Genomic DNA, 17,218 nt, shown 5'->3' with positions numbered 1-17,218 from the left:
GGGGGGGCTTGGTGCTTTCGCTGATGCAAACGGGTGGAGAGGTCGACCTCCGTATATACAGATCTGTATTGAACTAACATCATTTATTTGACAGAGGGACAGCAGTGGGCACAGGTGCCAATGTGGACACCACAGGTCCGACGCAGAACTCGTACAGGTTGGAGGGTTGGAGATGGCAAACTCACAGAGCCACTGGACAGAAGCACTGTGACAGCGGGCAGACCCAGGAATTCGAAGGGAGGAAGACGGGAGGCCAGCCGGGAGGGGATTTAATAGCTCAGCTTTGGAGGTCACAAGGCATGGGTGACAAGTCCGGGAAGGAGGTAACCCAATGTCTAATCCACAACGCCACTTTAGTCAGAATTCCGTCACGAATTTTAGGGGTGATCCAAAGCCCAAACATATTTATGTCTCGATAAACCAAAACAATTTTATTGACATTTGAAACGCTCTAATCTGCGGCGTCTATGCATGTGATGTTTATAGAAAACTGAAAGTCATGTTGTAACACATCCGTGAACAGTAACATGCAATTGATTTACACAACAGTGACACTGACTTTCAATCAATGGGGGAGAAAGAGAGCTTGGTTTAATCTTAAAAATGAAAAAATAAATTAGAATCTTATACCAGTATTTTTCTATGTTAATTTTTTTTGCAAGTCGTTTTCTGTCTAATTTCCCAAAAGAGGGCACTTTGGGACATCAAGGATTTTGACCAGAAGCTCTATAAACAATACTCCTTCCTTTATTTCCCCCCCTCTGACCCTGAATATATATTTACAGACAGTAGACTTCCAATTCTAAAACTGCTTCAAGATAAATACTTTCTCCCTTCCTTATCTCTTAGGACAAACTAGATACCATGTTGGAAACAAAGCTGGAGTATTGACTTGTAACATATCCTGTGTCCCTTCACAAATCCTCGAGGATCAAGTGAAAATTCAGCATTAAGTGAAAATTCTTGCCGCTGCTCAGTGTGCCAATCGAGTTTCCTTACTCACTGTCTGACTGAGTTACCAATTCACCATTCTCTCGAAGTTCATCCTTCGTGTCTGTGTCACATTACAACCGTGGTTAGCTCGACGCCATGACGCCTCGAGCCGTTCCAGAGTTCAGAGTTCAATTCCATCACGGCATGCAAGGAGTTTGTATGTTCTCCCCGTGACTGGGTGCTCTGGTTTCCTCCCGCAGTCCAGACTTACTGGCTAGGAGGTGAATTGGTCATCGCAAATTGTCCTGTGATTAGGCTAGGGTTAAAAAGGTGGGTTGCTGGGCAGTGCAGATTGTTGGATTGGAAGGGCTTGTTCTGCGCCATACCTCTAAAATCAATAAATACAATGATTCAGAGAGCTGGCTGAATGTCAGAGATTTAGAAAAGTGCTCAAAGTGAACCAGAAGGAAATAAGAGTGGAAACCCAGCAGCTTTCTGCCACTTTGGGTAGGTCGTTTGAAATAGGCTACAGGAAAACATGTTCAGCCTTACCACGGATTTATGCATTCTCTGATATTTGTTGTCCACAGATTCAACTGCTGATCATTGACGGCCTCAAAAATCACCTCCAAGTGACTTTTGACCTGAGTCTGCAGAATCTGTAATTGGAGAGAGAAATTTCAAGATGCAAATTTAAAAAAAAATTCATTGCTCAACAGAGACTGAAGATTCCATTTCACCTCAAGCTCATTTCAACATCCTTTCTGAGAATTGTTGTTTTTGTGTTATTGCCCCTTTTTCCTGTTCTATGAAAATGACTTAGGCAATCGGCACAATGCATAATATCACCATACCCTGAAAAACACTTTGCCCACTTCTCCTTCTGAGTCTAGCCATTGAAGGCATTTCACGGGGGGAGATATATTGCTTCTTTCAGGAGACCAGCTAGATAAGCTCAGGTCTCCCCTCAATACTGTTCCAGAAAGAACTGAGAGAGTTCAACTCCACCATGTTAGTCACAACTCAACTGACCTCCTTGCTTTCCCATTCCCTGATGAAACTGATCGTCATTAAACAACAGCGTTTATATCCAGAGTTCATACCCCAGCACTCAAAGCACCACCACACCCGAGAGGTTGGAAATATAACATCAATCACTTGTTGACAGTAGAGGCCGGGTTCTTTGAGAGGCTGGGTGTAGGATGTAGGAATAGGAAGTCTCCTCCTGCGTCAGGAGAAAAATCCCTTCAAAGATTTTATTCAAGTCTACATGTATAAGATGCTTCAACACAAATGTGGACATCTGCCACAGATCACAAAACAAACGTGTTGCGATACACGGCTTTATTCAGTGCTGGTCTTGTCAGAGGAGCCTCGCAAGTTGAGTTGGTTAACAAAAAAAAGTAAAATTCTGCAATTGCTGGAAATTAAAACGCAAAACAGAAAATGGTGGAGATACGCAGCAAGTCAGGCAGCACCTAGAGAGAGGGGGGAGAAAGGTGATCGTGAGAACCCATTAATGTTAAACTCCACAGCTGCTGCCCGACTTGCTGAGTACCTTCAATATTTACCACTTAATCAATTCTGCTCATCTTAGCGACCGTCTCTGCATACTTACGGGGGTGAGAATTCACCTGCACTGACAGGTGTGTGTCAACCCTTGCAGAGTGACACACGCCGATTGCCAGAGCCTCAAGGCTCTTGACGAGGGACCACTGAGGAGCGGGGAAGACGAAACCACAAGTGGGTCTGAGAACAGGGGTAAGTACGGGGGAGGAGTGGAGAAAGGGGGACGTGACCATCAGTCCTGAACTGGGAGTGAGGTGCCAAAGAGAATTAAAAAGGAGAGTCCGGATTCTGCTTGTCCACACCCCATTCAGCAGTGCTGTTCAAACCTTCACACGGACAGAAATGCTGCCCACAGGGCAGCTGAGGCCATAGCCACGTAGACCCCCCAGTTAATGGTAGGGGTCCACGGCATTAAAGAAAAAAGTTGGGAAGCCTGAATGAATGTAGAGGAAAAGAAGTTAGTGTTTTTGGGTCAAGGACCCCTTCAACAGAGCTGGAATTGTGAGAAAACCATTGGAGCTGAGAGGACAGGAAATACCTGGGGTGGGGGTACAGACCAATGTTGCAATAAAAAAAACGACAACAGGTAAAAACTAGATGCTACAATCTGCAAAAACACAGAATTACTGGAAGAATTCAGCTACACAAGTGGAACGGAGGATGTGTCTCCACCCTGAAACACTGACTGGTCTCCCCTTTCCACACATGCTGGTCAGCTTGTCTGTCTTCTCCCCAACATTTCGGCTTTTGTAGCAGAAGGAAACTCATACAACAATCGCTCTTGAGCAAGAGCTCGGTTTTTTCGCTCTCTCACTCAGGAAGTTGTCAGACCTGCTGAGCATTTCTAGAAATGTTATTCTTCAGATTTCCATCATCTGCAGTTGTTTTTTTTTTGCTTTTCATTTTAAAACGCTGCCCAATTTGTTCGAATATTGAGCATCGAGTGACTTTTGTGGTTTTATGGTGGGCGTGCTTTTCTGTTATGTTTACGTGTAATCTTTCCGAGGGATGTCGGCTGTGCCTGTAGTGCAAGGTTCAGAGCTGGGGAAATTAAATTGGGGTCCAAAGAGTACGGGCAGGGCCTGAAGATCAAGAGCACTGAGAATTAATTAGAAGGGTCCCTTGACATTTTCTTGCATTGTAATTTGTAGCATCAACTTCCCAGGCAGCCCCTGGTTGAACAACCTAGTGGGACCTCAAGGGCTTGACTGGATGGGCAAGTCGGTGGATGGCGATGTGTTGCTGCTCTGCTGTTAATGTTTGTGCTGAGTAGCTACGGATGCTGGCTGGCAAGATGCTCAGGTGTTTCCCCAAATGCATTCCCATGAGACAGAGTGGATTTCTTCCCCTTATACATACCTCCTCAACCCACCCAAGGATTCCTCGGGCACACCCTTGAAAATTGTTCCTCACTTCTCCATAACTTATCTTGTTCTGATGTGCCACAAAAATGGCCCAGAGTCAGCTGGTTTGTGCAGGGTCCGGGATAATATAGAGCAATGGCCAACTAGTGTTAGGGTGAATGGGTCACTGGCAATTAGTAACTCGTGGGGGTGTCACAGGGATCAGTGCTGGGGCCGCGACAACTCAATCTAGATTAATACTTTGGAAGAAGAGACCAACTACACTTGTCACCATTTGATATTGATACAAAATTAAGCGAGTTAGCAAATTGTGAGAAGGATAAAAGACCTTAACTGTATTCCTCTGCAGATGAGGTGAGTGGGCAAGTCAGCAGACAGAAGACAGATGTCAGAAAGTCTCAGTCCTGGCCTCTTTGTTCAAGGCAGGGACTTGTAGACATTTTAAGCTACAAGGAAGTCCAGGGGTCTGGGAAGGTGGGGGTGGGGTAGGGGGGTGGTAAAGTGGTATGGATGCCAGGATTAGATCAGCCATGACCTTGTTGAACAGCAGGAGGACAGATCAGCTCCTCTATTTCCTGTGAGCAGTGCGGTCCACACACCAGAGCTGGCTGAATGTTATCAGGGCGTCATTGCTGGGCTATTGGCCTGACTGCACCTACTCTGTCACTGGATTTGGAAGACTTTGTTCAGGCAAGGAGGGCCTTGAACCTCCAAGGCAACTCCTCGAGCTACCGAAGAGTGGCTATGTTGCAACAGCTCCACCAGGTGGCCTTCGGTTACAGCGTGACATGCAAATGCTGACATTGGCTTTTCCTCCACTTTAACATGTTGGCTGACTGACAATAAGCAGCTTCGAACAAAAACTGTGACACATGAAGATTATACAAAACACTTTCCATCTAATATGGGCAGCTTTTTAAAAAAAAATATTGGCTTCCTTCTCTCCCCTCCCCCTATTATCTCCAGAGAAAAATGGCTCCAAAATGCGACATCTAAACTATCATCATGTGTGGTCCTCATACCCAAGAAGGGCCAACCAAAAGTCTGAGAGACTACCATCCAATGTCCCTGACCTCACACATCATGAAGATCCTAGAGAGGCTGGTCCTGGCTCACCTCTGATCCCTGGTCAGATCAGCCCTCGATCCCCCGTAGTTTGCCCACCAGGAGCACACTGGAGTTGACGATGCTGTCATCCACCCACTGAACAGAGCCAAATCCCATTTGGATCAGCAGGGCAGCACTGTGACGATCACAGCTTTTGATTTCTCAAGTGCCTTCAATACCACACAGCCCTCATCGTTGGGGGAAAAGCTCCATTCAATGCAAGATGGCACTTCCACTGTCTCCTGGATAATGGACTACCTGACTGGCAGAACACAGTATGTGCGGCTTCAGATCTGTGTGTCAGACATGGCTATAAGCGGCACTGGGGCCCCACAGGGGACTGTATTGGCTCCTTTCCGGTTTACCCTGTATACCTTGGTCTTTAAGTACAACACTGAGTCATGTCATGATGACAGCAATAGTTGGGTGTATAAAGGGAGGACAGGAAGAGGAATACAGGTCCTGGTGGAGGACTTCATCAGTTGGTGCAAGCTGAATCATCTATCTGCAGCTTTGTCAGTAAGACAAAGGAGATGGTGATGGACTTTAGGAAGAATAAGCCTGCACTGCTCCCTGTTATCATTGATGGTGAAGATGTGGATGTGCTGAGGGCCTACAAGTACCTTGGGGTGCACCTGGATGCCAGACTTGACTGGACCACCCACACAGCAGCCGTGTACAAAGAAGGGTCACAGACACCTCTACTCCCTGTGGTGACTGAGATCCTTTGGAGTATGCAGGCCACTCCTTCATATGTTCTACCAGTCTGTTGTCACCAATACAATCTTCTGGGGCAAAGGCACCATCATGAGTGATGCCAACAAGCTCAATAAACTGATTAGAAAGGAGTCAAACTGGACACACTTGGGGGCTATGGTAGAACGAAGGACCCTATGGAAAATCCTGGCAATTCTGGACAACGTTTCTCACCCTCTGCATGCCACCTTGGCTGAAAAGAGGAGCACTTTTAGTAATAGACTAAGACAACTGTGCTGCTGCAAAGAGTGCTATATGAGGTCATTCTTACCCTCAGCCATTAGGCTCCATTATGAATCAATCTATAACTGGGGAAGTGATGACCCCCTCCTGTGAAGACTGTTTGAGGAAACTTATTTTCTTATTCTTTCTTACTTTTCTTCTAATATTTGTATATCTGTGCACTTGTAATGCTACTGGGACACTGTAATTTCCTTTGGGATCAATAAAGTAACTATCTAAATTTCACTCATACTCTAGTGGCCCATCCTGGCTGCATGATGATTGAGTTACTGTAATATTTAAAAAGGTATACACTAAATAATGTAAGCAATTAGAGAAGTCGATTGTTAGGATTCTGAATAAAAGCAGAATATTCAAAAAATTCAAACAGGGAGAGAGGGAGAAGATGGCGACGCCATGGCAGTGCGCGCGGCCACTTCGGTGGTGATGTCTGTTATCTGTTAAGTAGGGGACCGTGCACAATTCTGATTTGATGGAGACGGACGTGACAGTACGGAGGAACATCTGGAAAACTTCTGAAATGCCCGCTTCGCTGCCACTGCTACTGTGTGGTAACCAGAATCTCCGGAGCTGAAGGCCCCGAAATCCTCAGCTTTGCGTGTTTCGGTGGCCGGGGCGAAGTCAAAGGCGCTCGGCAGAGGATGGCGCTCGGGAGGCTGTATCGGAGAGGCTGGTCGGAGGCTCGAAGTTTTCGGACAGATGTACTCAGTGTCGGCTGTGGTCGGCTGCTTCCAAGGCATCGGCAAGCAGACGGTGCCTGGAGGTTTATGGCAGGGAGTTTCTCCCTTTTGCCGCCTGCTATCGGAGACTTGGGAGTCAATCGACTCGGGGACTTTTGAGACTTTATTTACCGTGACCATGGTTTGTTCTTCATCAAATTATGGTATTGTTTTGCACTGCTGTAACTATATGTCATAATTATGTGGTTTTGTCAGTGTTAGTCTTTGGTTTGCCCTGTTTTCTGTGATATCACTCCGGAAAAACATTGTATCATTTCTTAATGCATGTATGCATTCCTAAATGACAATAAAAAGAGGACTGAGTGTTCTCATAATCTAAAGAAAAATCAAATTCCTTTGCACTGTCTTCCAGAAATTTGGGAAAAAGCTTGCTAGGCACAGCATCCTGTTAAATTATATGCACCTGCATAATTTTTCTAGCATTTAACATGGAGAGGGCTCCTCCATGGTGGATTGTGGAGACTCTTGGGGAAGACAGCTTTGGGCTTTGCACTCATTGATCAGATTATCAGCTTCTCGCAACTGAAATCTCACGGGGTCTGTAAGTTGAGGACCCCAGGGATGTCATCACTGCCTCCCGTTCGAAAATAAATACTGGATATATAAGTGATACAGGGTTGTGTCATGGCGCGATATAAAGACGGCAGCCTGTTCAGCTGCAGTGACCACCCAGTCTCTGGCTGGAATAGTTCGCCCATGCCCTGTACATCTTTGTTACGATCGGATTGGCAATGCCAGCTCGCTAGTGAACTGTTGGACTCCAGAAATGCTCTGCAGCTTGAGCTTACTGTGCAAGAGAAACTGTTTCTTCCCTCTGGCTATTAGGCTTCTGAACTCCCCGCCTCATCGCATTCCAAGTGTTACTTGTTAATTTGTTCCATAACCTACATTTAATTTATGCACTTTGTTTATTTAAACATAATTCATTAGTAGATTTAATTCTTACTTTCCTACGTTATTGTGCATTGTGTGTATTACTGTGCTCTACTCCCTGGTTCTGAGAAACATGGTCTCGTTTGACGGTGTACGTGTATGTAGTTAAGTGACAATAAACTTGACTTAGTGCAAGAAGTTGTTTGTCTAATAATGCTTTTTAAACACAAAGTATTATGGACTCCTTAAGGTTGTTCTAGCTGGGAGAGGTAGTGGAGACAAGCTCCCACTATGTATTAAATGGTGCGCACCTCAAATAGCCTCTGACATCCAAGTCCAGCTCCTGACCTTCACGTGTGGGTTAGCTACTAAGCCCGGCGGGTTCGTTTCTACTGACAGGAGAAGGGGATAAAGGGGGTTACTGAAGCCTTAAAGACAGTTGCTTCAAGGAAATGGGGCTTGTCAGCTGTGGTTGGCGGCTTATCTACAAGAAGGAAAACTCTGCCTCCTTGCGACTATACCCATTCATGGGAGAAGACTGCGGGAGTAAACCCCGATGGAAAAATCCAGAGCTGGGGTCCCTAAGGCAGTCCTGCATTGACTCCTGCAGCACTGCTGCTGCCAAACTGTATCGGTCTCCGCCGTTCCTTTGGGCTCCTCGGATGCGTGGAGAGGGGGAGCTTGCTACATGGGCAACATCTTGCTCTCCATATTGTCCTGCCCTGGCTTGTGTATCTAGACAGTGAGGGTGCAACATCCTTTGTCGACCCCGACTGAAGGAGCCTTTTCATGGTGCTGTTGTGTAAAACGCCTAGAGCACACAACGCTGACATTTAACGCATCAAAGCCTCCCAGCCCAAAGTGTCCTGTTCATTCCTTTTATTTGTATTTTCAATTGTTCATCCTGGGCTCCCTTAATGTCACCATAACGGCAGTCAATGAAACTGGGTTACTTCACCCATTCACTCCCATAATTATACAGCCACTGATCCTCAAATGTTCCTTATTCTGTAGAGGTGATAACTATCACAGACCAAAGGCTAACACACAAGCCTGAAATAATTGTGCTGTAGGTTTTCTATGTTTCTACGTTTATTCAAGGTATCAGTTTAATAGTATATTCTAAATCCTTCATCCTTCAATCTTCCCTTCTTTGGGGTATGAACCGAGATCTACGGACTGTGTTGTCTTTACAGAGAGACAAGTGTCTATAAAGTCTTGAAACTGGAGATATCACCTGCCCATCTACAAGATCCCAATACCCTGGCAGAATAATTTCATACTGTACATGATAAAGCAGCTGGGGAATTCTGAACTGAACTTTAATGAAACACCCCCTCAAAGATCCAGTACAAACTCGGGTACTATTGCACTTCAACGAGAATACTCGTCACAAAAATAAAAGATTTCAGATTGGCAAGGTGTGGTGTTACTTTGCTGCGACTTTGAAATATTTGTAGACTACAACACAAGCCAAGAGATAATCATAAACCAATGTCCTCAACACAGTACTTTTATAATCAACTGATACTATCACCAGGACTTTATCACCGATGGGTCCCTCTGCCAAATGTTGGACTCCTGTTGAGTTCTTTATCACACAATCATCTCAGTTCCAATGATACAGGAAATTAATTCATTCAAAACTGTCAAACCAGGGCAATTTCACAGAATAAAACTGCTTAAGGCACCATTAAGAAATTAATTAAGGCATTATTAACGATGCTTAGTGTTCTGTCGCTTCACCCAGTCACTAGCTATCTAATGTCACTCACCTTAAGTACAAATGTATATAGTTTGTCTGGAGTTTCCAGTTGAGTGCATGCTCTGATTTCCATAATTGCAGAACAAGGAGTGCTGTGCTTCGGTTTGGAACACTAAATAAAAAAAAGAAACAGACAGAAAAATATAAATACACATTTGCTGCAAGATTTACTCTTTCCATTATTGCAATCTATTTTACTTTGATGTGGCTTAAGGTTTCAGTGATTTCTGCTCTCCCTCTCAACACGATAGCAATAACATTCCCAGTACATCACGGGCAGAGCCCTCGCAACCGTTGAGCACATCTACATGAAACACTGTCATAGGGGAGCAGTATCTATCAGAGATTCCCGCCACCCAGGCCATGCTCTTTTCTCGCTGCTGCCATCAGGTAGAAGGCACAGGAGCCTCAGGACTCGCACCACCAGTTTCAAGAACAGTTACTACCCCTCAACCATCAAGGTCACAAACAAAAGGGGATAACTATACTCAGTTGCTCATCCATTCAGATGCTCCCACAACCAAAAATCTCACATGAAGGACTCTATCTTGTTATCTCATGTTCTCATTATCCATTGCTATTTATTTATATTTGCATTTGCACAGCTTGGTGTCTTCTGGTTGATCTTTCATTGATCCTGTTCTAATTACTATTCTATAGGTTTGCTGAGGATGCCCACAAGGAAATGAATCTCAGGGGTTGTATATGATGCCACATACGTATACCGACAATAAAATTTACTTTGAGCTTTAATATTCAAGTCCAATACACCAGCAACTGAGAACATAAAGGAACACATGACTGCAGCCAAAGGAATTCACTTGATAAGCAGACAGTTAAACATGTATGGAGATTTAACTAATGCACGATTTCATGATGAATTGGAGCCAGGTTTTGGAGCAACTAACGATAGAACGTGTCTGGAAGTGGCTCCCTGGTTAATGACGCAATTCTTATCGCTGCTACGAGAATAGCTCAAAATTACATGAATTGAACCGAAGGGGGTTCTGCACACTGGTAAGTTTCTATATTAGCCTATCACTTGCTCACAAGCCAGAAGTCGGATGGGAAAGTGCATCTCGAGACAATGTTGGCCAGGGTTTGACTGCTCTCTTTGCCCATAGCCATCTCACGAGCACGACGCTGTGGAAGTCCCATTCAGCTGTGACTACATATTAATAACAGCAGATAAAAAGAATGGCACGCTCAGAGTCTTCAGGAGTCACAATTTGCTAATGCGCATTTCCTGATTTCCATTTGGCAGGCCAGGAAACCTTTAGGGATCCAGCTGAAAAACACTACAAGCCTTTTCTACCAGAAATGACTGTCATTCGTGTAATTAAGAGAGGCCACAGAAAGATAAGTGCATCTTAAACACATCATCACCATGGAAACTATTTTAGCCATGCTCTAGTGCACAAATCATCCAGCTGGTTAGTAGTTAACAGGTACAAGTTGGCTGGTTGCATCAAGCAACTTAAAGCCACTCATTAATTTATAATGCCTACTCAAGCAATTGTGTACAGTCTGTATATAGTACACTACAAATTAAAAACCTTTAGCTGTTGATCACACAGAGATAGATTGTTAAACAGAGGATGATTCAGGAGACCACTATTTTACAAAATCCCTTCAGATCTTTGACGATAGAAGTTTTGACCTCACCTGCCACGGTTCTTGAAGCACTTGTACCCCATTAGGTACATTCTATAAAGCGCTCTCAAGTTTTTGCCATACTGCAATTCAATTATAATTCATCAGTTCATAGTTTTGACAGTAGTCAGAGACAGAGAATATATATTTTGTTTAACCACAATATGCCACAGTGGGCTAAGCAGTATGTTTAAATAGGCAAGAGGACGGAGTGCACAGCAACAAAATTAAAGAGCTATTCAAAGTTACTACCTATCACTGTTCCCTCTAGGCTGAGTGGGTGTACAGCCGCACAAGAACTGAAATATTTCCATGCACACAGCCTTTATTGCTGCGCAGCTAAGATTTTCTTTTATATATATGTTAATATAATTTTGAAATCTATATAATATAATTGAGAAATGCCCTGCAATTATGTTAACAAATATAAATCCATGAATTTTCTAAATAATAAACATACCACAACCTTTATTTTGAGACATTTTAGAGCTTCAATATATTTAATTGTTGGTGTTTCAAGTTACAACACTGTTACAAATTGTAACAATAAACACAGAATGGAAGTCAGTAGCTTATTGTTAATAAACTTGCTGGCCTGCTGAATGCCAACGCCATCTAGTCAAAACAATTTACTTATGCCATTGTGCCTGTCTGTTGTTTTGACTACCTGACATTGTTTACTTCTGTTGTGAGCTGTGGTTTGTGTTTGTTTGATGTCAAAAGCTCAATAGTCTGACTTTCTTGATAGTAATCTTTCAACAAAGCACATTATATATAAAAAAATTTAAAGTGCCACAGGGTTTTCAAGCCATGTAAAAAACTTCCTTGCTCAGAGGAATAGATGATGTGCACAGCTGTTAAAATCAATTCAGCGGGACTGTTGTTTGGTATATAGATTAACACTAACAAAACCTGCACAGTCCATTTAACAGATATTGTCTGCAAAAGGTAAAACAATTCAGAATAAATCTGATTGATTCCAAAAGGCAAACTATTACCAATGAAGTGTGAGAAAATAGTCCATCAATCATCCTCGTTACAAACAAAGAACCAGTGGAGTGGATCCAAATATGGCCAAATTTGCAAGAAATACCCTGCCACTGAACTCAATCTGTAGTATCTTTACGACACCATTTTTGAAATAACTATAAATAACTATATGCACATTTGTTAATATAGATTAGGTGCAAATTATTTACAAGATCAAGCAATTGCTTGAAATTAAACTAATAAAACAAAAGGAGTGGGCTTTCACACTCTGATTTATGAAAGTTCTGGCAGGATTGGAGAACATAGTTACGACAGGGATTCCCAAACTTTTGTATGCCACGGACCCCCATCATTAAACAAGGAGTCCGCAGCACCCAGGCTGAGAACTCCTGGTTTACAGGGGAAGAGTGAGCGAAGTAAGGCTTTTCTCTTTGGAGCAAAGTAGGATCAGAGGCATACAAAATAGAAGTGTTTAAGATTAGGAGAGGCATACATAGAGTGGACAGCCATCACATCTTTCCCAGTGACAGCAATGGCCAAAAACCAGAGGAATTCAGCTTAAACAGTGAGTGGAGGAAAGTGAGGGGAAATGTCAGAGGTAGTTTACACATAGAGAGAGTGGTGTGTACCCGTAACATACTGTCAGGGTTGGTGCGAGAAGCTGATCCAACTGGGACATTTAAAAGACTGCAGAGCAGAGCAGGGGGTTCCCAACCTGGAGTCCACAGTTAATGGTAGGACTCTATGGTGTTAAAAAAAAAGGTTGGATACCCCCTGCTCTGGACACATGGGTGTAAGAAAATGGAAGGTTATGGACCGTGTCGCAGTGAAGGATTAGAAAGTCAGTCATGAAGTAGGTTTATATATGTAGGTCCGCACAACATTGTGGCTCTACTCTTCTATGTCCTTGTCAGTTCTCAGAAGTCACAAAGCATCTTTAAACCCGTCAATGAAAATCACAGCTGTCTCCAGTGGAAACCCACTGGTCACTGCAAATACCTGTGCTCCACAAGCAAGCAGTGTCACTGCTGTAGCATCTACAAAATGCACCATAAATCAGAGAACAGGCCTTGACCCTTAACATTAAAAAGCAAAGGTTCTCTTCCAATCAGTATGACAGCACCAAGGTGACACTAGAATACACAGACTGATTATACTTTTGAAGGAGAACTGTCCTAGGCAGGGCAGAAATCCATGATTATGTTCATCGTTGCTTTCAATTCATTAAGCAAAAGGGGTTTTTTTGGTGTTTTTTTTAAGATCAAGACCTCAAAGCCAGTACGTTATCCATGGTCTACCAGGCAGCAGAGAGACATCGATATCTAGCAGGGTCGTCTCAAAGCACGGGCAGGAGAACATCAGGTGTCCTCTCCAAGGGTGATTAGCACAAATTACACTCAAACAGTTCCAGTGGGCAGGCCAAATCACTTAGAAATCATCGCCGTGACCTTGTACTCTGAATTCCTTCGAGGAAAGAAAATGGTTCAAAAAGTTCTCAAAGCTTCCTTGAAAAGCAGCCAACATCTGACATAACCCACTAATTCACAGCATTCCTTGGTCATGACCTTTCAAAGCAGAGGAGGAACATCTGTGCTGGTAGTGAGGACCTAGTCCATTTGTTGAGAGTATTCAAGCTCAGTATATTTGCAGCTCACCATCTCCTGCCCCATCTGTGGAGAGTCTTGCAGGTACCACACTGGCCTCATCAATCACAAAGACACAGAGTAAGACAAGTTATTCACAATCACAAGGTATTGCCCAGGAAGAATACAAGATGCAAAGCTGCTTTGACAGCATCTCTTGGAATCATAGAGCAGTACAACACAAAAACTGGCCCTTTGGCCCGTCTAATCAATGCCAAACTGTTATTCTACCAAGTACCATCTACCTGCACCTGGACTGTAGCCCTCTATACCCTTTTCATCACTTCCACTGGCAGCCTATTCCACACTTGCACCAACCTCACGTTCCCCTTAAATATTTCACCGTTCACCCTTAATTTACGACTTCTAGTTCTAATCTCACCCAACTTTAGTGGGAAAAGCCTGCTTGCATTTATACCCTACTCTGCTGAAAGCCACATGATAGCACAACTGCTAAGAAGCATTCATTACTTTTGCTGTTCTTCTTCCCCGTGCCTTGTGATGCATCGGGCAGGAACCTCGTTGTTTCTTTAGCATTTTTGTCCATTTTTTTTTTAAATGAAGCTGAGTTGTTAGCTTAACACTCAACCCAGTACGGATGGAAAGCGTGCAACGGGCCAACCGGATTCGAACCTGCGAACACTTATCTCGAAGACCGGTGCAGATGTCACTGGACCACATTCATTACTTTATCCATTGTATGAATTAGTACAAGAATCTGTGGTCAATTTCATTTTGGATTTATAACACTCAGAATCTAGCAATTCCAAGTATAAAGCTGATGAACACTTACTGCTGAATCAACACAAATGAAATAATTTTCACTAGTTGGAATTTCAATAGTTGGAGGTTTCCCTTCATAATTTTGTACACCGCTATCAAACTTCTCCTTAATCTCCTATGCTTCAGGATTCACTGTCACCCAGATTAAGGACAAAACGTGCATCTCTGAAAAGTTATACAGTGGTGGGTTTGACATATATCTGCAACAATGAATGCATGTGATAGAATGGAGAGAGACCATTTGGCCCACTGAAACTCTGCTAGCTCCATGATGCAAACTAACTAATCCCACTGGATCAGTGGTTCCCAACCTGGGTTCTCGGACCATTTGGCTTAATGGCATTGGTCCATGGCATTATAAAAAAAGGTTGAAATCCCCTGCACTAGAAACATAGAAAATAGGTGCAGGAGTAGGCCATTCGGCCCTTCGAACCTGCACCGCTATTCAGTATGATCATGGCTGATCATCCAACTCAGAACCCTGTACCAGCCTTCTCTCCACACCCCCCGATCCCTTTAGCCACAAGGGCCATATCCAACTCCCTCTTAAATATAGCCAATGAACTGGCCTCAACTGTTTATATTGAGCAACTGTGTCAATAAACTACAGCAATGCAAATTGCACCCTTTGAAATTTAAAGAATTTTTAATATATGCATGGAAATTTAGTCTCCATTACATTTAAAGAATAGATTAGCTATACCCATTTCTTATTTTGAAGTTTAGATATCACATGTGCTTTATTTTAAAATGCTCTGTTGAAACTGGGAATTAAGATTTTTTTAAAACCAAATTCTATCTTTTGAAAGCACTAAAGCATTCAGCATTAAAGAATTCATACACTTTCAGAAGTAAATTCAACCGAGATATTGTTGTAGAAAATACTCATGAAAGTAGGTCAATTGACAAAAGGTCATTGATCCAGAATGTTTTCACTCTTCTGAGGCTGCTTGAAGTGCTAAGTGTCTCCAGTTTTTATTTCATGATACAAGGATCAGAATAAATGCATTACAATGACTGAAGACATCAAATTTAATGCTTATTACAAGATCTGGGGATTTATAATAGTGCTTGACAGTTTACAGTTGAGCTCACTTCTAGATATGAGAGCTTCCATGTGAGATTTGCTTTAGGAGATGTTCATGTTCAATTATTCTTTGTGTAAGACTCTGCGTTACAAAACAAAATGCAGTTCCTATGATACAGGAGGTGAGAACATAATTTACAGAAAATCCTAAAAGTGGGCTCTGCTGCAGAGACTGGGAAATGAGCATGTTTCCTCCATGGTTCAAGTGGAAAAGGAAAGAAACCATTCATGACATCCCAAACACTGATATCCAATCACAAACACTAGGAAGTCTGCAGATGCTGGAAATCCAAAGCAACACACACAAAACGCTGGAGGAACTCAGCAGGTCAGGCAGCATCTGTGGAAAAGAATAAACGGGTGACATTTGGGGCCATGAGCCTTCTTCAGGAGTAAGTACTTTGGATGTGCAGTTAAACTGCAGCCAATTTATACAATTATAACATTCAGATAATCTTTGTCTGTGACGTTAACTGCAGGCTACATTTCATCTGGACAACGGTGATCATTCCCCTGCTTGTCCTAAAAACGAAGGTATCATCTTTTCTTCCCACCTGAAAGACTGCATGTAAATGAAGGCACCTCCACTCCTTCACTCTGGCAGTGAACTGACGCCTGGATTTCATTGCTCAAGTGTTGTGAAAAGTGCGAACCACGTTGCAATGGCCAACACAAAGTTCCCATGGTACAAAACAAGCTCTCCCGGTTTCCCAACCGGCATCCTTCCCTCAACCAACACCAATAAAATTAAAGTAAGCTTTACATCGACCTCACCGGTTCTTGTAATGAGAGAAATGGCTTGTTTACTTGCATAACCTTTGGACAAAGCTCAGGCAACATGTCCGAGAAGTACAAAGTTCCTTTTTCCTTTAAGATTTTGTGAAATACTATAAATCAGTGACAGCAGTGAAACCCAGTCCAAATTAAGAATAGTCATAACTTACTTTCCCCTAAGCCACAAGGTTGATCAACATCTCCACCCATTAAAGTGCCCCACTGCCACTGCATACACATCAGCAATCACTTAATGTACATACAACCAGCCTAGGTAAATACAGTTACTAGTAATTTGTGTTTTATAGGATTGCTTTCATATTTATCCTTATTGCATTCTTTATACTTTGTTTTTAAAACAAAAACACTTTGTGTTGGATCGGAGTAACAGTGGTTTTGTTCTCCTTTACTCGCGTACTGAATAATGACAATAAACAATCTTGAAGTGCTTGTCAGTCTTAATTTCCCCCAAGAAATTCCTCCTTCTCAACGTTTGAGTAAGAGTAACACGGGAATAAAATCCAGCACACTAACTTAACTACCGTTTTATAAATTTTCCTTCCTATTTAAACTTCTATAATAGGGCGATGGTTAAAAAGCCCGACAATGTGGAATCATACCACTTACCCTGCCTAGTTCACTCCAACTGTTGCACCCATCCAAAATTAATTCCATCTTCCAGTGCATTGCCCACATGCTTCTAAGCCATGGCAATTCAAGAGCCTGTTTAGACACTTTGTAAAACCCTTTCTACGACTGTTTCCATGACACTCTTAGTTCCTTCCACTAAGTTGGCACAGTGGTGTGGCAGTTATCGAATTGCTTTACAGCCACCGCTGCTCAGGGTTCAATTCGCACTGCTGTCTGTAAAGAGTTCGTACATTCACCCCGGGACCATGTGGGTTTTCTCCAACCGCTCTGGTTTCCTCCCAAAGATG

At 43.0% G+C, this 17,218-nt stretch overlaps 1 protein-coding gene across 7 annotated transcripts in view; it reads right to left on the bottom strand.

Moving 5' to 3' along the window:
- Positions 1–17,218, bottom strand: part of sh2b3 (SH2B adaptor protein 3) — a 176,791-nt gene that overhangs the window by 38,008 nt on the left and 121,565 nt on the right. For all 7 annotated transcript variants that reach the window (XM_063034259.1, XM_063034260.1, XM_063034262.1 and 4 more), the window contains 2 exons: positions 9,361–9,462; positions 1,486–1,592 (listed from right to left, as the gene is read on the bottom strand). In XM_063034259.1, coding sequence (XP_062890329.1) covers positions 1,486–1,592; positions 9,361–9,462 — 209 coding nt within the window. The remainder of the gene's footprint in view (positions 1–1,485; positions 1,593–9,360; positions 9,463–17,218) is intronic.

This window comes from Mobula hypostoma, chromosome 27, assembly GCF_963921235.1.
Source record: "Mobula hypostoma chromosome 27, sMobHyp1.1, whole genome shotgun sequence".
Lineage (NCBI taxonomy): Eukaryota > Metazoa > Chordata > Chondrichthyes > Myliobatiformes > Myliobatidae > Mobula > Mobula hypostoma.
This window is presented reverse-complemented; position numbering and strand designations above follow the sequence as displayed.